The 21,603-nt window shown below is 43.1% G+C and overlaps 1 protein-coding gene across 1 annotated transcript in view; it reads left to right on the top strand.

Moving 5' to 3' along the window:
- Positions 1-21,603, top strand: part of TERB1 (telomere repeat binding bouquet formation protein 1) — a 239,052-nt gene that overhangs the window by 40,660 nt on the left and 176,789 nt on the right. The window contains exons 7-9 of the mRNA XM_033941426.1: positions 4,093-4,245; positions 14,739-14,870; positions 21,044-21,169. Of these exons, the coding sequence (XP_033797317.1) occupies positions 4,093-4,245; positions 14,739-14,870; positions 21,044-21,169 (411 nt within the window). The remainder of the gene's footprint in view (positions 1-4,092; positions 4,246-14,738; positions 14,871-21,043; positions 21,170-21,603) is intronic.

Below are 21,603 nucleotides of genomic sequence, written 5' to 3'. Positions count from 1 at the left end.
ATCTGAAATGCCTCCCAAAGATCTCAGAATTTCATCTAAATCAATCTATAGTTCTTCCTGTCTTTTTTCCAAAACCACATTCTCACATTAGTGAAACTTCACTCTACACATTGGACTGTAACTGTGCTCTTGCCTATTACTTAGATTGCACCAAACTTCATAGGACTTCAACTCAACTGTTCCTGTCATTTCGTCCTAACAGACTAGGAGCTCCTGTCTTCAAGAGAATCATCTCCACAAGGTTGGCGGACTGTATCTCCTTTTGCTGTGGTTAGACTGGGCTGATGCTTAAAGGCTGCGATACAGCACATAAAGTTCAATCAATGGCAATTTCAGTAGCCCATCTATGTTCCACTCCCATTGAAGGGACTTCTGTAAAACAACCACATGGTCCTCAATGTATACCTTCACGTCCCACTATTGTCTGGACCAGAGGTCAGCAACCCGCAGCTCGCAAGCCACATGCAGCTCTTTGACAATGTGACTATAGCTCTTCTCAGAACAGACACTTTCAACTCATTCGTGGAGCCATCGCCCCTGCCAATTATTTTACCTCCTGCATTGAGCTCCTGTGGTCGCTATATTTCCCACATTACTCATGCTTCGATGGGTTAGCAGCAACGATTCATACAGCTTCCACCAACCCAGAAGCCTCTCCTTTTGCCACGTCCTACCCTTTGTCAGAACTTCCTGTTTCTGCCCGGGCGGCATGTGACAGAGGAGAAGCTTCCCGGTTAGTAACAGGCAGCTGTAGGAATTGCCACTGACTAATTGAAGCAAGAAAGAATATAATACTCGTATTTGTGAGTGGGTTGGGGTTGGAGGGGGGGAAGGAAATATGTTGCAGGAGGGATGAGAGTGGTGAGAGCTACAAACAAGGTAGAGGTAACATTGCAAATACACTTCTGGAAATCATCCTTTCCTTCGAATGAAAAACTACTTTTGTTTGCAGATCTGAAAAGTGGAAATCTGTTTCATTCTGAAACTTTAAAAAAAAACATCTGGAAACTGCTGGAAGTATCATTGATGTCAAGTTCTTTCTGGCAACTATTGTAAAAATGCATGATTCATTTACTGGCTGCTTCAAGAAATGAAGAGTCCATTCTTTCATTCTTGACAAAACCACTTGTGGCAAATGTCAATCAAATAAAATTTTTGCCGTTTCCAAAAGTTAAAAGCACTCAGTATGAACTACAACTAACAGACTTGAAAAGCAAAGATGTGTGGTCTTCAAAATTTACATCTTTACAAACGGAACTGGAAAAATCTAGAAAAAGAAAAGGATTTTAGCCATGAATCAAAAATGGACAAAAACTTTCCAACTGTCAAAAGGAGGACCAACTGATTTTTAAATTGTGGATCAGCCTACCACACTATTATTGTTAATTTAAAATAATAACATTTGAAATTTTGACAATTTTGGGGTCCACTTATGCGCAGACGTTCTCCAACATGATTGATATCAAGAGCAATGTTAGGAAGTTCTACTTTACGGAGAGGGTGATGGATGCCTGGAATGCGCTCCCGAGAGAGGTGGTGGAAAGGAAAACGGTGACTGAGTTCAAAGAAGCATGGAATGAACACAGAGGATCTAGACTCAGAAAATAAATTTAAATATTGAACTAAGGCCAGTACTGGGCAGACTTGCACAGTCTGTGCCTGTATATGGCCGTTTGGGGGAGGATGGGCTGGAGAGGGCTTCAATGGCTGGGAGGGTTTAGATGGGCTGGAGTAGGTTTTAACAGAGATTTTGGCAGTTGGAACCCAAGCACAGTATCGGGTAGAGCTTTGGATTCTTGCCCAGAAATAGCTAAGAAGAAAAAATTTAAAAAATTTAAATTGAATCAGGTTGGGCAGACTGGATGGACCATTTGAGTCTTTATCTGCCATCATCTACTATGTTATCAAAAGCAAGCTAAGAAGTTAGCTTAATGATGTAACTTGGAATCCTGTTTAAAATTGAAGACTTCCAGCTACTTACTGAACATGAAACAACTCTGCGGAAATACAGTGTCAAAAGTATCATTAAATTGTTTTTCTTTATTTTCTGCAAGTACTTGAAAGTTTGTTTTTGTGTTAAATGCATATATACCCATATCACATTAAAAATCGCAAAACCCGTTCTCTGCCTATTGCAGCAAAAGGTTGCTGACACCTGGCCTGGACATTCATTCCAGATAGTTGGTTAAGTCAAAAAGTTCTACATAATTTATTTTCCACTTAAAAGCTAGCTTCCCTCCAACCCTGTTTTCATCATGCTTATGGTAATTATTAAAAACCCTCTTCTCAGAGGCATGAGCCTGACAGCTAGGGAGTCTCATATGAAAATATGGTGCCTGCTTGTTTTTGAATAAAGTGAAGTTACCTCTAGCAGGTGTTATCAGAGGACAGCAGGCAGATATTTTCACAACATAATAATAATAATAGTTTATATACCGCAGGACCGTGAAGTTCTATGCGGTTTACAATGATTAAAAGTTATAGATTGAGTAGTACTAACAGAGTTAAGATTTAGTGGTTCATTATTAGGGGGAGAGATTGTTCAGTGTAGCTGCCTAAGTACTTTAGGAACAAATATGTTTTTAGGTGTTATCTAAATTCCCCATAAGTATTCGCAAGCATGAATAATCGTTTCAGGTCTTTACCCCATAATGCAGCCTGATAAGAGAAGAGATGTTGATGGTGTCTTTTAAATTTACATCCTTTAACCGGTGGAGAAACAAAATTCAAGTTTGAGCTTCTCTTAAGTTGATTGGTTGAGAAAGAGAAAAGGTCAGTTATATATCTAGGGGCTAGGCCGAAAAGTACCTTGAAGCAGAAACATCCAAATTTAAACTTCACATGTGCCTCCATCGGCAGCCAATGCAGGAGTCAGTAGGAAGGGATTATATGGTTGAATTTCTTCAGACCCAAAATCAGCCTGATTGCCGCATTTTGTACCAGTTGTAATCGTTGGAAGTTCTTCTGGGAAATTGCCAGGTAGGCTATATTACAATATTCAAGTTGGCTCAGTAATAAGGGACTGAACCAGAATTCTGAATGATGAAGCATCAAAATATGCTTTAATGGACTGAAGCTTCCAGAGAGTAAAACCCACAACCCACCCAAAAAAACCCACAACCCACCCACCTCCCCTGTTTGACTTCTTAGTTTTGTAACTGATGGTAACAGGCGGGAAGGCACTCATGCATATGCAGCATGGGCAGATCGAGATTTTTTTCATTTTCAAAGTGACAGTATACTTTTGAACTGTCCGTACCAGGCTCCGTGGATGACATCATCCATATGTGAGAATATCTGCCTGCTGTCCTCGAACAATACCTGCTACAGGTAAGTAGCTTTGCTTTTAGGCATGTTATTCCAGATTCTATATATGGTGATTAAAGTAACCCATGGCCAAATTGCGTGTTCAACTTAATTGTTTAATGAGCCAATTGGTGCCAATTATTGGCCACTAACAAGCAATTATCAATACTATTTGGCACTAATTATAATTGACATGTTCAACTTTCTAAGAGTATTCTATAAAGTGGGGCGTGTAAATTCAAATATGCAGACTCGAAAAGGGGTGTGGTCATGGGTAGACAATGGGCATTCCTAAAAATTACATGCACTATTAGAGAATACTCCCAATCCATGCTGAATTTAGGCACAGACATTTGCACCAGGTTTTAGTCAGTGTAAATGGTTGTGCATAAATTTTAGTCGTGGGTTTTAGAATAGCACTAAATCTTTTTTTTTTCTCGTGCTGATTTTTTAACACTATAAATAGAATCTGGCCCATTCTGTGCAGTTTTGGCAGTAAGTTGAGATTTACATGTGTTCTTTCTAAAATACATGTGTAAGTATATCATTTACATACTAACATTATGTCCTGCTGCTGAGCAGGCATAAAGTCCATGGCTTCAATCTAGTTGCAATGTTTGATGGTTTACCACTAGTGTTTTATAAAGACATACAGACACCTACTTGTCTTTATATAATAGGCTAAAAATAGATGCCTGCTTGCTCTCCAGATCTAGGTAATATCATAAAATGAGTGCATGGTGCAACATTTGGTACTTGAGTATAGTAATAATTATTTTCTTGCAGCATATGCACAGGATTATTTTGTTTCTGTCGGTGGGCTTGATACAATGGCTGAAATTCTTATAAAGTTGGTGGAGGATTCACATAGGAGTTACTCAAGTGCTAAGCTCGCTGTTGTGGTTGCAAAAACTCTTGATGCATGCATCGCTGATAACTGTGAGTACATAATTTAAGGCCAAAATTATTGCCTGCCTTTTTAGCAGAACAAATAGTTGATTTTTTTCAATGTTTCCAGTAATTGCCTCTTTTTGAAGACTGGTAAGTTCACAGAAGTGAAACAGAATTTTTCCATCTATCTATAATATAAGCAGTATACAGTATACTTCATATTTCGCCATAAGGTTGTATCAGCCGTGTTCTTTGAAAACAACAAGGTGTCTCATATCACACAAATTGAGTAGCATTGCATATAATGAAATTCTAGAGCTTTCTAGAAGAGACAAGAAAAAAATATTTTCTAGTGCAATAGCTGTGTCATTCTGGACAGACAGGTGATATCCCAGTGCTCATGAGCCATGCAGAAGGAATCCACTTCAGCTTTTGAATCCCTCCTACTTCACCAGAGGGCTCTGCTGCCCCCTTCAGTTTTTTTCCTTCTGCAAGTGAGCCAGAAGAAGTCGCTTATCTGCTCTGCTTATTTATTTATGTTGGGGTTTTTTTTGGTCTTTTTGAGGTCTTACTTCATTTTGGTGCTAAGAACCCCCCCCTAGTCAAGGGTACAGCTCTAACTACAGTCTGCAGCTGACAGGCCAATCCCATGTGGTACCTGTTGGCCAGCCTGCAGAAGCTTTTTTGGAGCTCGGAGTCCATACCCCTTGTAGCATTGCTCACCTGCTGTTTTGCAGGGACTTGAGCACAGGCTGTTGGGTATCCATAGGGGACTCAGTGGGATCTCACAGGGTGCCAGCTGTGTTTCACCTTCCCCTTTCCCATATGTGTGGGTTGGAGGCTCAGTCAGATACCGGTCAGACTGGCAACCTGAAGATTCAGCGCTGGAAGTTTTGTTTTGAGGCAGTGATTTCTTCTCCCAGATCCAGCTGCCTTTGGAGCTGAGGCAAACAGGACAAGCAGGCAGCATATTCTCACATGTGGGTGACGTCATCCATACCGAGACCTTCATTTTTCCTCAGCCATCGATTTGGCTGATGCAGTCTTTGACCATTTTTCAGGCTGCTAATAGGCTTTAAAAAAAAAAAAAGAAGTTTTGCAGGTGCCCAAGGTCAACATCTGTTCCCGACAGTTGGTGCTTCAAGTCCCTTTGCCCTGAACTTCTGGTGGAACTTGTGACCAGTGTACTGCCCTGCAGAAATGTTCGATAAATCAGCCGGAAACTTCAACAGGAAAGATTGTTCGGAACCGGCATGGGCATCGATTAGAAACCTTCATTGTTGAAAACATCAACATCGACACCAGGGAGACATTGTTCCATCTGGTAAACCAGTTCAGAAGCCTCCAGCTTCCCAATCAGCATCATAGATCACTTTGCATCGAGTCTCTTGATGCCGACCAAGCAGCGACGACCACCTTCCGGCTTGCTTCAACCTCGAGGTGTGCACCCTCTTTGGGGCAAGCTGCAGCACCGATGGTACTGGCAGATAAGCCAGAGGTACCGGTGCTTTCCTTCTGGGTACAGCTCGATGTGCTGTTCTGAAGGGATTTGGGTGATACATGTAAACCTGCTTACCCCAGTATTGACTCCCTCGGTACCGGTCTAACCTGCATGAAGCCTTCCTCCCAGCAGCCGCCGCCAGCGACGCTGCACGAAGCCCTCCTCCCGGCAGCCACCGCCAGCACCACTCCGCACCGCCTCCTCAAGCCGCCGAATATGGCCGGCTTCCTCCAGCGGTTGGTGAGTGAGGGCGAGAGGAGGGGAGTGGCCAGAATGTTCCCTGCCACTGGGTTCTAAAATGGAACACGGCCAAGGATCACACACCACAGCGGCAGGGATCACGCTGTTTTCAAAGCGCATGCGCCGGTAAGCTTTTATTATATAGGATACCAGTCACTAGTGGTAGAGTTGACAAAAAAATAGTTACTCCATCGAGACTCTATGCCTCAGTGCCACCAGCGCATGAAAGGCGCACTATGGGCACATTTGGATGTTCCTTGTACCAGTACAGTGGATCCAGGTTCTGGACTTGCAGAAGTTAAAATATCAAAGTTTATTGGTGTAGCAAAGCAAGTCAATAACACATATAATAAAAATCAGACAGATACCAACAGTAATCAAACAAAAACACTGTACTGTGTGTAGAAAGGATCACCAGACCCTACATGGTCTGTGTTTCGGCAATAAAATGCCTTCCTTAGGGGTCCGTAGTCTACTTCAGGGATGCCCAAGTCTGGTCCTCAAGATCTACTGGCAGGCCAGGTTTTCAGATACCCACAATGAACATGCATGAGAGAGATTTGCATACCAAGAAGGCAGTGCAGGTAAATCTCTCTCATGCATATTTATTGTGAATATCCTGAAAACCTGGCCTGCCAGTAGATCTCGAGGACCAGACTTGGGCAGCCCTGGTCTACTCCATTACCAAGCTCCCACTTAAATTTTGCCTAGTCCCATGACCAAGCTCCCATTTAAATTTTTCCCAGCTTCAGAGTGAGAGCTTTTTAAGTTTCATTCTGGCACATATCTCACTGTTAGAGGCTTGTCCAACAGTGTACCCCATAACGCCATTGGCTGCCTGATTTCTAGCCTACTGTGCTAAGGACCCCTGAGGAAGGCATTTTATTGCCTAAACACGGACCATGTAGGGTCTGGTGATCCTTTCTACACACAGTACAGTGTTTTTGTTTGATTACTGCTGGCATCTGTCTGATTTTTATTATATCATATACACAGTGCTGAGACAGAGCAAGATACTCTGAAGGTCCCCCAGCTGACTCCCAGGAAAAAAAATAATGAGGCAGACTTAACTTGCAAGCATGGTCCGAAAAGGACAAAGCCCACTACAACATCAGATGAGTTCAAGTTCAGGTTCTACCAGCCCGGTTTCGGAGACTCTGGGTCCCTTCCTCAGGAACCTGCAGCTTTAAACAGACGACATTCATTCAGCCATGAATGGCCAACGGAGCAAGCAAGCCAGCCAGGAGAAAGGAGCTCCTCCTTTTTCTCCTGGCTGGCTTGCTTGCTCCGTTGGCCGTTCATGGCTGAATGAATGTCGTCTGTTTAAAGTTGCAGGTTCCTGAGGAAGGGACCCAGAGTCTCCGAAACCGGGTTGGTGGAACCTGAACTTGAACTCATCTGATGTTGCAGTGGGCTTTGTTGCCCTGCTATTGTCCTTTTCGAACCATGCTTGCAAGTTAAGTCTGCCTTATTATTTTTTTCCTGGGAGTCAGTTGGGGGACCTTCAGAATATCTTGCTCTGTCTCAGCACTGTGTATATGTGATTTACTTTTATAATTTATGAGTTTGTTCACCTTATTATTTGGTGGGTTTTTGCACACGGGAGGGATCTGATGATGATGTGCAGGTGGAGGTTATTAGACCTTCACCTTATTATGTGAGCCCTGGAGATTGTTCTCCTTTCACTGTGCCTTCTCACTGAGGATTCCCCCTTTCACTAGTTATATTATATTTTACTGATAGAGTGCGATTGGTAGTCCAGTGCTTGGGACAGAGTGAGTTACTCTGTAGGTCTATTTGACCTTGTTTTTGCTGCTGTTTGTGGTGTCTATTTAGTATCTTTTGCAGCTTGTTTAGTTTTTTGGAGTTTTTTTCAATTATGCTCCAGGCAGTATTCTCCCCAATACCTGGAACCTGATGCATTTCTTCTGGATTGGATACACAAGTTTTTTATGCATTTCCTCCAATCCCTCTCATCTTCGAGACGCCTTGTCAAGCTCAATCAGGAATTAGCCAACATGATTCTGTTGGCCCTCGGTGGCCCAGGCATCCTTGGTTCTTCCTTCTACCTCAGCTCAGTATCAAGGAACTAATGCCTGAATGTATACCACTTCAATAGCCTTCAGGCTTGCGGGTGACCTATATCTTTAGGTATAGTAATCATTTCTCTGTTCCTGGAAGGAGCCCCTGGAAAAAAAAAGAATTATAATAGGATTTGAACCTGCATCCCTTGGTTTATAGTCTACTGCACTAGCAAATATACTACTGTCCTGCTTGCTGCTTTGTTCAGAATGACTATACCAGCAGCTGACATAGAACCTGGTTTTCCTTTCTGGTTTCACATTCAGGGAAGAGGGAGAGAGACAGAAACCACTGAGGGATTAAGGAAGGGTCATTCCTTAATCCCTCCAGTGGTCAGCTGCTGAAACAGAGCATCTTATTGTAACTTGGACACAACTGAAACTGGTCTAGGTAAAAAGCCCTTCTTTTCAGATACGGACGTTTCTTCCTGTTTAGAAATCGCTGTTGAATGCCCTACTTTTGGTCCTCCCTAATCCCATCCAAAACATACCCACATGTCCCTTTGCTATTTGGATAAACTGCAGTGTGAAATGTCTAAATTTTCACTTTCCAAAATCAGAAGTTTGACTTTTTTTTTAGCAGATGGGCATTATTTTAGGCATTTTGCAGCATCTGATTTGAAGATGAACACCATAGATGATAGTCTTTTTCAAATTTTTGCCATGTACAAATTAACTAAATATTGAGCACCATACTGTTAATTTGAGCCAGATTTATACTACCAGTTAAGAGGTGAGGACTTTCCATATCTTAGTCAACTCAGCTCCCTCCTAACATAGACATCCCTCCCCAACATGTTCAGTGTTTTCCCTCTGCTCTCACAAACTTCTTGTCCCTCAAAGATAATCCACTTCCCTTCCCTCATCTCTAACCTTCCTTCCTTTGTTTACCTTTCTTCCCTCCCTCACCTCTCTTCCACCTCTTCAGTTCTTCCTTTCTTCCCCTGTCTGTCCCTTAGCTCTACTACTACTACTATTTATTATTTCTATAGCGCTGAACGGCATACGCAGTGCTGTACATTTTAACATATAAAGTAACCCACGGCACGGCACCCAGTTACCTAAACAACCGTTTTCACTACTACCTCTCACCCAGAAGAAGGAGAACACAGAACCTTTTCACCTACCCACCTCCCAACGGTACTCGTCTTAAGAAACTTTACGACAACCTTCTGGGGACACAGGCAGCTAAAATCGACTCTGACATCTCAAAACTTCTGACCAAAACAACAGACATAAAAGAGTTCCGTAAAGAAATAAAAACACTACTGTTCAAAAAATATCTCCCATCACTCTAACTACCACCCAATGAGTCCCCAATCAACGCCTGGAAACACCCACCTATAGTATCTCTTTGTCTGTGATCCAGAATGTACTGTAACTCTTTTACACTACACCCGATTTAACTTGATTCAGTTGACACGTATTATCTTCTGTGATATGTATTATCTTCTATTATATGTATTATCTTCTGTGATATGTATTATCTTCTGTGAAATTGAAGTATCATAATCCTTTACTGTTCCTGTAACTTACCCTTATCCTGAAATATAATTCTACTGGAACTGCCCAGATAATTTCTATATTGTAATCCGCCTAGAACCGCAAGGCACAGGCGGAATAGAAATCCGTAATGTAATGTAATGTAATAATAGACAGTCCCTGCTCAGAAGAGCTTACAATCTAATTTAGACAGGACATTTCAGGGTTGGGGAGGTTATAGTGGGTATAGGTATCTGACAGCACTGAGGGGGAGTCAAGAGTTGAAAGCAGTTTCAAAAAAGTGGGCCTTTAGCTTGGATTTGAACATTGCCAGGGACAGAGCACAACATATTGATTCAGGCACTGCCTTCCACCACTAAATCATCATCTTCATTCCTTGCCTTTTCCCCTCCATTGACTCTTTTCTTTTCCTTCATAATTCTTTCCTCTTCCTCTCCCTTCCATTTTTCTTCCCTCCTCTCTACCTGCCCAAACTCTTCTGAACAGTTGCAGCTGTGCAGGCCACAGAGTCTCTGAACATGTCAACAGTCCCTGTGGCCCTCCTCCTTTGAACAGGAAGTGCAGGAATGGAAGAAGAAGGCAGGCACAAAAATAAATAGCACCAGGGCCGCCATCAGAGCAGTACTACCAGTCCTGCATTCAGGGGCCCGGAGCTGACAGGGGGCCGGGGCTCCCCCAGGGTCCTAGGCCACAGTTCTTCAACCACCGGTCCGCGGACCGGTGCTGGTCCTAGTGACGTACCTAGGGGGGGGGGGCGGTCCGCCCCAAGTGCACAGGAGAGAGCTGGACGGGGGACCCGCGGAGTTAAATACATCTCGAGCCACGAGGCTCGTCTTATGTTCCTACCTGCCCTGCCGCTCACATATAGCTGATCGGAAGTGTTCCCCGATGTCAGCGCTGACGTCAGAGGGAGGGCTTAAGCAAAGCCTGCCCTCCGACGTCAGCGCTGACGTCGGAGAATACTTCCGGTCGGCTATTTGTGCGCGGCAGGGCAGGCAGGAAACAGGAGACAAGCCTCTCGGCTCGAGCTCCGTTTTGCTGAGAAAGTTGCAAAGATGGGCTGGGAGGCAAACGCGGAACACAAAAGGGGGGAGGGAGTGCGTTTTGGACACAAGGCATGAACTTGGGAGAGAGGAAGGGAGGGAAAGAGATGCTGAGGTGGGGGAGGGAATGGGTTTTTGGACACAGAAGGCATGGACTTGGGAGAGAGGAAGGGAGGGAAAGAGATGCTGAGGTGGGGAGGGAATGTGTTTTTGGACACAGAAGGCATGGACTTGGGAGAGAGGAAGGGAGGGAAAGAGATGGTTGTGTACACGGGGAATAGAAGAAAGGAGAATTTTTGGTCATAGGGAGGGAGTGAGGTACAGATAGTGGCATACCAAGGTGGGGGAGGGTGGGGGGGGCGGTCCGCCCCACCCCGGGTTTACGTCCCAAGGGGGTGCACAGCTGGCCACCCTCCAGTGTTCTCCCTAGGCCGGCAAACTGCGGCTCTTTAGCCACTTGAGTGCCACCGCCGCCATCGGGAACAGGCTGGCGCCAAGTTTTCCCTGCTTTTCCCTGTGGGGCCGACCAACTCTCAAGTTTCAAGTTCAAGTTTATTAGGTGACTTGATTAATCGCTTAATCAAATTTCTAAGCGATGTACACGTTAAAATTTACATTTGTTAGGGGACAATACAATACTTACAAATACTTAAATAAAACTAAATTGCACTCAGTTTAACATATTCTAAACATTGGGTAAGGAGGGATAAAATACAATTCATAAAGTAAAGAAGAAACATTAAGGGAAAATACAAAAGGGAAATAAATAAAAAAGGTATAATAAAGTAAAATAGAGTAATAAGATAATAAAATTAGGTTGCAAAGGCATCTTTAAAAAGGAAAGTTTTTAAGTTACTTTTAAATTTCCCAAATTCCTTCTCCTCCCTTAAAGAAATAGGGAGGGCATTCCAAGTCTGAGGTGCTGTACATGAAAAAATAAATTGTCGTCTCATGTTAATAATTTTCAGTGAGGGAATAGACAGTAAGTTTTGTTCGTTAGATCTTAAAATTCTCCTTGCAGAATATGGAATAAGTAACTTAAATAAAAATGCGGGGGTCATATTATATAGGGTTTTAAAGATGATTATACACAGTTTATAAGTAATTCTGTGAATAACAGGGAGCCAGTGAGCATTTTTGAGAAGTGGTGTTACATGGTCAAATTTTTTGGACTTGGTTAATAGTTTAATTGATGCATTTTGTATAATTTGTAGCCGTTTTATTTCATGTAAAGCAATTCCTTTAAATAGAGAATTGCAGTAGTCGATTTTAGACATCACCAAAGAGTGTATCAGTATATTAAGTGCTTTGGGACATAGAAATTTAGAGATGGAGCGAATTTTACGTAACCTATAAAAGGTAGTTTTCACAATGCTACTAATGTGGTCATGGAAATTAAGCTTATTATTAAAGATTACCTCTAAAATTTTAATATTTTTGACTGATTGTAGGGGAACGTTTTGAATTGAAATAGGAGTAACAAGAGGGAAACTATCCTTCCAAGGAAAAAGCATGACATTAGTTTTTTTGATATTGAGTGCCAATCTGTTTTTATCCAGCCAATGATGAATTAGATCAAGTTTTTCTCGCCACTCGTGTCAATTCTGACGTCGGAGAGGACGTTCTGGGCCAGCCAATCGCTGCCTGGCTGGCCTAGAACGTCCTCTCCGACGTTAGAATTGACGTCGGGTGGCCAGAGTTGGTCGGCCCCGCAGGGAAGAGAAGCAGGGCGAACTCGGCGCCGGCCTGTTCCCGATGGCGGCAGTGGCAGCCTATTCCCCAGTGGCGGTGGCAGCATTTTCCCAATGGTGGTGGCATAGGGGAGGGCAGGGAGAAAGAAAGAAAGAAAGGGGGAGACAGGAAGCCAGAAAGAAAGAAAGGGGGCAGGGTGAAACAAAGAAAAATGGGGCACGGAGAGAGAGAAAAACAGACATACAGAACGAAAGAGGGTGTGGAGAGAGAAAGAGAAAAGGGGGCAGGGTGAGAGAGAGAGAAAAACAGACATACAGAAAGAAAGGGGGTATGGAGAGAGAGAAAAAGAAAGAAGGGGCAGGGTGAAACAAAGAAAAAGTTTGGGGAGGGAATGAGATCTGGAGGAGAGGAAGCATTCAGGAGGCTGAAAGAAGGGAAGAAATATTGGATGCACAGTCAGAAGAATAAAGTGCAACCACAGACTGATGAAATTACCAAAGGTAGGAAAAATGATTTTATTTTCAATTTAGTGATCAAAATGTGTCTGCTTTGAGAATTTATATATGCTGTCTATATTTTGCACTATGGCCCCCTTTTACTAAACCGCAATAGCGTTTTTTAGCGCAGGGAGCCTATGAGCGTTGAGAGCAGTGTGGGGCATTCAGCGCAGCTCCCTGCGCTAAAAACCGCTATCGCGTTTTAGTAAAAAGGGAGGGGGAATATTTGTCTATTTTTGTATAGTTGTTACTGAGGTGACATTGCATAAAGTCATCTGCCTTGACCTCTTTGAAAACCCACGGAATATAAATGATAATTAACATTTTCTCTGCGTACAGCATGCTTTGTGTTTTTAAAATTTTATTGTTGGTAGATCATTTTGACTTAGCCACAAAGGTAAGGGGGAGGGAGGGAGGGGAGCTGCTGAAAGGCATCTAGTAATCTTTGCAGGCTTGACTGTGCAGGGAATTATTTTTGTAAAATCATGTTTTGTTATGTGACTGGCATTATTTAGACTTTAATTTCTATGAATGAATAGAATGAAAATGATATAAATTACTTGCTTGTTTTTATGTGCGTGCGCTGAAGGAAAGTGGAGAGAGAGTGGGCTGAGGACGCTGAAGGGAAATGGGGAAGAGAAAGTAGGGAGAAGACGCTGATTTTTAAATTGACAATTGTACAGAATATTGTTTCTTTTTTATATTCATCCATAGCTGCATGTTAATGATGTGCTCATATGCACTTATTTATCATCATAACATATATATCATCATTAACATGCAGCTGTGGATGTGTAAGGACAGGCTGAGGAGGATGGATGGGAAGGAAGGAAGGTGCACATATCAGCATATCGTACATTTTTAACATGCATGATGCAGCTATAGGCAAGCTGAGGAGGATGGGATCATACAGATGTGTATGTTCAGATATGCGCTCAGATGTGTAGTTTTTTCTGATATATTTATTAAGCTTACAGTATTTATAAAAACATATTTAATACTTGTTACAAAAAATATTGTGCAATTGTGATCTACTTCTGGCATACAAAGGTCAAAAGAAATCCTTAACTGAGATTTTACATTCAAAAGTGAATTATAGCTACTAGCACTATTATTTATTATGCAGATGTTTGTTAGTTTGTTATTAGTTCAGTATTAGACATATGTTAGTTTAGAATAGATAGGTATAGATTAGTTTAGTTTAGGTTAGGTTAGGGCCCTGCTGAAAGAGTCTACCTTGACGTGGTTGCAGGCTTACAAATCTTTTGGTCAAAGAGTGCGGCGACAGAGAAAAGTATGTGTGTATTCGGCCCATGGAAGAAGGGGGGATCGGGGGGGGGAAGGGGTGCGTGGGGGGGCCCAATAGGATTGCTCAGTAAGGGGCCCAGAAATTTCTGATGGCGGCCCTGAATAGCACTGCACATATTCAGCACTGTCCTCGGAAGAAGGATACAAATTGGAGCAATAGTCTTGTTTATCATACTGCCATGACATCACCAACTCGTGACATCACTTCTTGACTTCTGGGCCACATGTACAGTTGGAGACTGGTGGAACAATGAAAGCAGGCAATGGAAAAGATGCTGGTGTTTAACACTGGCCCATAATGCTGGAACAAAAACACTGAGTATGCCTAATACATAGCTTGTTCATCTCAGTTGCATTTACTGTAAAACGACCAAACTAACAAATCTTCATATAATGACAGCCATTATTTTGTCTACATGACCAATTTAAACAGTATGCTTACCTGTCTTCTATAGAAAACGCCCCCAATGCTTAATATAGCATCTGTCTAGCTATATGCTTTTCATGCTTGTAAGTTCTCACCTCATTATAAAGGTCCAAAGGAGGTGATAACTGATTGCTACATGGGGCTCTAAGGATTTTTGTTAGATATGGAATATGAGAAACAAAAAATGTCAAAATTGAACAGTAGGTTGATGGTTCTCACTGCAATTTTTTGTTGATTTTTTTTTTTTAGCTACCGCTAGTGTTGTGTTATCAAAATATAACACTGTGTCAAATCTGTTAGTTTTGTTATCTTCTACCAGTCTCAGTCCAGGAGACAGATTTAGTATTGTACTTACACTTGGACATTGCACAGAAGACTGCGGTAAGTATCTGTTTTATTTTTATGAGCTTGTAATTGCAGTGATTGAGAAGATCAAGACAGAATGTTTTTTGGTGAGCAGCACAGAATAATTTTCCATGTGTATATGAAAAGACCAGTGCATATAGGAATAACTTGAATATTATTAAAAATATGGAAAACAAAGAAGACAATTTTCCAAGGCAATTACCATGGTATATTGTCCTGGCAAAAAATTTCCCTTTTGTGCCTGATTAAAAGTAGGTGCAGTAAGAGTTCACCTGCTGAATCCCAGAAGGTTGCTTAATTTCTTTTAGAGGAATAATGCCACTTGCAAGCTACCTTGTAATCAGATTTAGCCCTGCATCCCAGGAGCATCAGACCACAAAGCTGCAACCTGATACTCATGGGCCTGCAGAGGTGTTTCCCCCCAGGCTTCTGGTAACCCCTCCTCTTATCTATAGCCCTCACCCCACATGGCGCCCCCCAAAAGGTCTACCTTTCAAATTCATTGGTTGTCCAGGTAGCTCTTTACATTACATTACATTACATTAGGGATTTCTATTCCGCCATTACCTTGCAGTTCAAGGCGGATTACAAAAGAATTATCCAAGATGTATTACAACAAGAACTTACAAAAAAATAAAAAAAATTGGTCATTTTCAAAAAGAGTAAGAAATGGGTAAGGTTATTTGTTTGGGGTAGTTGGCTTTAGTGAGAGGTGGAGTTTGAGACTTGCGGTATTATTTCTTTTTTCAGAGTTTTCTTGAAGAGTATGGTCTTTGTTTCTTTTCTAAAAGTCTTGTAGTCGAGGGATGCCGTCAGTAGATTGGCGATTTGGTTGTCTAGTTTGGCTGCTTGAGTGGCCAGGAGGCCATCATATAGTTTTTTCCGTTTGACCTCCTTAATTGGGGGGTATGAGAATGGGGTGTGAGTTTTCCTATGTCTGGTTGCGGTGTTGTGGATGAGGTGGTTATTCAGGTAGTTTGGACTGTCTCCGTATAAAGTCTTAAATAGTAGGCAGCAGTGTTCCCTCTAAGCGGGCGGGTGTTGTGAGCAAACTTTTTTCACTGTGAGCTAAAAATATCGGGCGCCAGCAAGTTATGAGCCAAATAAATATGTTGCTTTCTACCACAGAACTTCCTTACGTTTGTATGGAATCTATCCCCTTTCAACTTTAGAGAGTGCCCTCTCGTTCTCCCTGCCTTAGCTACTAAGTCTATTCCCTTCAGTACCTTGAATGTTTCTATCATGTCCCCTCTCAATCTCCTCTGCTCAAGGGAGAAGAGGCCCAGTTTCTCTAATCTTTCGCTGTACGGCAACTCCTCCAGCCCCTTAACCATTTTAGTTGCTCTTCTCTGGATCCTTTCGAGTAGTACCGTGTCCTTCTTAAAGTACCAGTGCTGGACGCAGTACTCCAGGTGAGGGCGTACCATGGCCCGGTACAGCAGCATGATAACCTTCTCTGTCTCTTCAGTCCAGCATCTGCCCCTTCCATTCACTGTCTGTCTTTCCCTGCCATCTCTCCTCCTGCCCCCCCCCACCCCCCAATTTGGTCTAGCATCCATCATCTTCCTTCTGTTCCCCTCATGGTCTGGCATCTCTATCCTTCCCTCCCCCCTGTGGTTTTTAGCATATCTCTCTTCTCATTTCCTCCACTCAGATCTGATCATTCTCTGCTCTCTCTTCCCTTTTCTTCTCTGGTCTTCCTTCTCTATTTTCTGCCTCCATCTAAATTAAATTCTTTCTTACTATTTAGTCCCGTTTCCCTCTTTTCACTGTGTCTACACACAGCTTGTCACCCCTTTCCCTCACCCCTCCATTATCTTACTATTTTCTTCCCCCTTTATTTATCTCCTCCTTCCATCCAGTATGTGTTCTTTCCCCACTTCCATTCAGCATCTGCTCTCCCTTCTCAACTGACATCCATCTGCCTTCTGCTCTCTCTCCCTTCTTCTCACTTCCATCATCTGTCCCCTTCTCTCTCTCTCTCATCTCCTCCATTCCATCATCTGCCCCTTCTCTCTCTCTCTCCCCCCCCCAACTTCCATCATCTGCCCCCCTTCCCCTCACCTTTGTGGGTCACTTTCTTTCCCCTGAGGGTGGCTCATGTCACAGGGGAAGCTTTGGCCGAGCAGAACCGCTTGATTGACAGTGGAACTTACTTGATTGATGTCGATGCTGGGGCCCGTTGCCGTTTGAAGGAAAAAAAAAAAAGGTGGAAAAAAGGAACCTGTAAAGGCGAGAGGAAGGGAAACCTCCAGGACAGCTGCTTTTTGCCCTCCTTCAGCGGCCCAAGAGTTCAGACCAGCAGCGGCAGCTGTGTATGCTTTTAACTTCGGCACAGAGCTGCCCCTAATCAATAGTTTAGCGCGGTTTCATGAGGCAGCCTCGGGGCCTTTGATAGCCGGCCCGCTTCGATGATGCGATGTGGGCCGGCCTAGCAAAGGCCCCGAGGCTGCCTTATGAAACCGCGCTAAACTATTGATTAGGGGCAGCTCTGTGCCGAAGTTAAAAGCATACACAGCTGCCGCTGCTGGTCTGGAGGTGCGGAGACAAGGCAGGAGGCAAACGCGGTGGAAGGCAGGAGTCCCGGCGAAGGCAGGAGTCCCGGCACAGCGACTGCAACAGGAAGTTGCAAGTCAGCTGACGCCGGCCTTTCGTTGCGGCGGGGACCAAATCCTTCGCGGACCGGCAAGATTTTGTTTGCGGACCGGCGGTTGAAGAACTGTGCTCTACACTGTGTGCGCTGTGACGAGAAACTTGTGCGCTGCGAGGTAATATTTTGTGCGCCAGCGCACCCCAGCGCAGCTTAGCGGGAACGCTGGTAGGCAGTAGAATTTAAATTGTATTCTTGCTGGGATCGGAAGCCAGTGCGATTGGAGATATGCTTCTGTAATGTGATCATGTTTCTTTAATGAGTAGATGAGTCTTAGTGCTGTGTTTTGGATAGTTTGTAGTTGTTTTGTTATGGTTGTAGGGCATGGGAGGTAGAGGATATTACAGTAGTCAAGTAGGCCTAGTATTAAGGACTGAATTATGAGCTGGAATTGAGTTTTCTCGAAGAATTTCCGAACTTGTCTTAAGTTTCTCATGACTAAGAATGACTTGTATTGTTTTATTGATTTGCGGTTGCATGGTGCAGCATCTGTCGATAGTTATTCCTAGCAGTTTTAGGGTGGTTTGTATGGGGTAATTGATTGCGTTGATTTCAATGTTGGTTATGGTTGGTATTTTGTTGTTTTCTAGGAGGATGAATTTCGTTTTATCTGGGTTCAATTTCAGTTTGTGATCTTTCATCCAGGTTGCTATTGATTTTAGTGTTTGGTATATTGTGTTCGTCATGGAGAGTTCAGGTTGATCGAAGGGAATGAGAATGGTAATGTCATCGGCATAGCTGTAGGAGGTTATGCCTTGTTTGTCCAGGTGAGAGCTGAGGGAGGCTGTATAGAGATTGAAGAGAGTCGGGGATAGAGGGGATCCTTGGGGAACTCCGCAGGGGTTTGACCAAGGTTCAGATTTTTGTTTGTCTGATTTTACTCTATAGGTTCTTGATTTAAGGAATCCTTCAAACCTATTGTATCCAGGATTTGTAGTAGAATGATATGGTCCACCAAGTCGAATGCAGCGGTAAGGTCTAGTTGTATGAGCATCATTTTTTTTCCTGTGCTGAGATGTTGTCTGGCTGTGTCCAAGAGAGATCCTAGTAGTGTTTCCGTGCTGAAGTTGTTTCTGAAGCCGGATTGTGTGGGATGGAGTATGTTATGGTTTTCTAGGTAATTGGAGAGGAATTTGGCAACTAGTCCTTCTATTATTTTGACGTAGAGTGGAATAGAGGCAATGGCTGTTTGGTCTATCGGTCCTTTGGGGTCTTTGAGGATCGGGGTGATGATGATTTCGCTGAGGTTGGTAGAGTAGTGGCCGTTTATTAGCGAGATTTGTATCCAGTTTAGAAGAAGAGCGCGGAATTTTGTGCTGGATGTTTGTAGGAGATATGGTGGACAGTTGTTGAGGTCACAGGATGCATGGCTGTATTTTTTGTAGTATTTGTTGAATTCAGGCCATTGTATGTTGGACAGTTGTTGAGGTCACAGGATGCATGGCTGTATTTTTTGTAGTATTTGTTGAATTCAGGCCATTGTATGTTGGGGAATTGAGACCATATTCTATCTGCTGCAGTAGAACAATGTTCAATTGTTCCTGCCCTGTGCAGCTTCAGCTTCCAAATGGCAGCTTTTATATGGAAATATGACCCCTAATAGTAGTCACGTCATTTAGATGCCAAAATAGAATAGGGCAGAAGTGATTGAGCATCACTCCTGCTGAAGACTCCTTGACCACCAGATGACAACCCCCCCCCAGACCACCAATGAATGTGAAAGGTAGCTGTGGGGGAGAGAGGGCATGCACAGGAGATGGGCTAAAATCAGGGGAGGGGTAACCAGGACCATTGGGTTGTGGCTTTGTGGCCCAATGCTCCCAGATGGTAAAATAACCCCAGCAAAAAGCTGGGGTTATTTTGCAGTGAGTTTTGGACCCTAATATGACTTGTATTGTGTCACTGCTATTTCACATTAGGGCCTTGCATTGTAATAGATGCAAAATATGCATTTGTATATTTTGCATATCATTACTGTGTAACCAGAGGCAACTTAATTATTTCTGCAGTATTTTTAGTCAAGTAGCTTAAGTCACGTTAAGGGCCAAATAACACAACTTAAAGCCCTAATGTTACTTGATGAATTACTCCCTTAGAGCACTGAAAGCATGTGAGATCTTGAAATTACTGTAAATACTCGCATATAAGTCGATCTGAATATGTCGAGACCTCCTTTTCCCCCAAAAAAGGAGGAAAAATGGTTGACTCGAATATAAATTTGGCGGCTTAATATTCAAGTGCCCTGCCCTATCAGGCTCTGCACCCAGCCCCCTTCCTGCCAAGAAAGTAAATTAGCAGGTAAGAACCTAATTTCTCCATTTCGGTTATCTTGTATTCAAGCAACTGGCACTCTCACCCAACTGGCAAAAAAAAATTGCTGGGAAAAAAAAAGTCCCCCACAATAGCGGCAGCAGTCCCGAGCTGTGAACCTCCCTTCCTTTTCTCTCAAGCATGCCCCAAAGCAGTGGCAGCAGTCCTGAGCCACAAACCCCCCACTCACTCCAGCCCCAAAGCAGAAGTGGCAGCAGTCCTGAGCTGCATACCCCCCTCCCTCCCCAAAGTAGCAGAAGCGGCAGTGGTCCTGAGCCTTGAACCCCTCCCAGAAGCGGCGGTGGTGGTCCTGAGCCACAAACCCTCTCCCGCTCTCTTCCGTACCCGAAGCAGCAGCCGGTCAGCAGAGGCAGCACTGAAAACAGGCTGTTCGCAGCCAACTCCAGCAGCGCCTTTCCTCTGATGTGTTGTGAGGGAGGGTTCACAGCTCAGGATCGTCGCTGCTGCTTCAGGGTGAGAGAGAGGGAGGGAATTGAGATCCGGGTTAGACACTCCTTATCTTTCCCTAACTACTCTCAAGCATCCACCAATCCCCATGAGTGGTCGGATAACTGAGATTCTACTGTACAATGATTTATCTCTTGATCCCAATGATAACGTTAGATGTAATCCATGAACAGCAGAAAGTGTTGTTGCATCAGTGATCATAGCAATGCTAAATCATTCTTCCTGATTCTCTTGCTGTTCTTCCTATGGCCATCCTCCACTTCAGGCAGTACCTACTCACCCCAACTGGCAGGAGGAACTCCTCAAACCTGTCTTTGCTGACTAGTCCTCTCACATTTCAGGACCACTTTCTGTAGCTTCTGTTATCCTATTCCCAACCCTAGCTATCCTCTTCTTCCTGGATATCCCTCATATCCTTGGTTAGTAATAGGAGGGTCTCCTGCCAGCTAGCTGTGTACTGTAGTTCATGACATGAACTATGATGAGTGTCATTGAAGTGCCACACAGCTAGTTGGCAGTAGGTAAGCACAAGGCCTTTTTCCTGTTGATTTTGGGGTACAGGAAAGGGAGGATGACTTACAATCTCATATGTGCCCAAATAGGAAAAATAATCAATGTGGAGATCCTGCTTGAGAGGTCGGAGAGGGGGAAGGGGAATCATGGAGGATACCAATGCCAATGAAAAGATGAGTGGTAGTATATGACATTGCTATTTTTATAAAGATTGTGGCTTGTTTTAAATAAATGCTTTTTTCTACAGAAGAAAATCAGTGTGACCTGCTAAAGAATAGTGGTCTTCCACTTATGATTCAAGTGTTAACTGAATTTCATGATGAAGAAATGAACAAAGCAGCCATTTTTGTTCTTCAGAACTGTAGGCAAATCAGTAAGCTCTCTACTTTCTATGCTGTGAAAATGTATTGCCTGCCTCTAATTTTAATACTACTTTTTTTGTCTGCACAAGAAAATTTTTTAACCACTTGAGAGAAATCACATATAATTTAATGTTGCTATATTTTATATTATATTTAAAGTCATAAATTACAAGTAAATTATATTTCAATTTATGTGTAACATTCTTAAAACAATAAAATTTAGTCTTCATTTATGCCTGGAGAATTACTGAAATACTAAACCCATATAGGAAGCTTGTATGGGAACAATTCCATAACGGCGACACAGGTTAGGCACCAAAATGCAACATACTAAGCATGACTTCTATGACGGCATCTAGACTCCAATATTCCATTATAGAATACTAACATAAGTTGGCATTTACATGCTTACATGTAGGCAAGCCCATTTACCCCGTGTCAATAG

Source organism: Geotrypetes seraphini, chromosome 4, assembly GCF_902459505.1.
Source record: "Geotrypetes seraphini chromosome 4, aGeoSer1.1, whole genome shotgun sequence".
Classification (NCBI taxonomy): domain Eukaryota; kingdom Metazoa; phylum Chordata; class Amphibia; order Gymnophiona; family Dermophiidae; genus Geotrypetes; species Geotrypetes seraphini.
The sequence above is the reverse complement of the archived record's forward strand: the minus strand, read 5'-3'. Positions and strand labels throughout refer to the sequence as shown.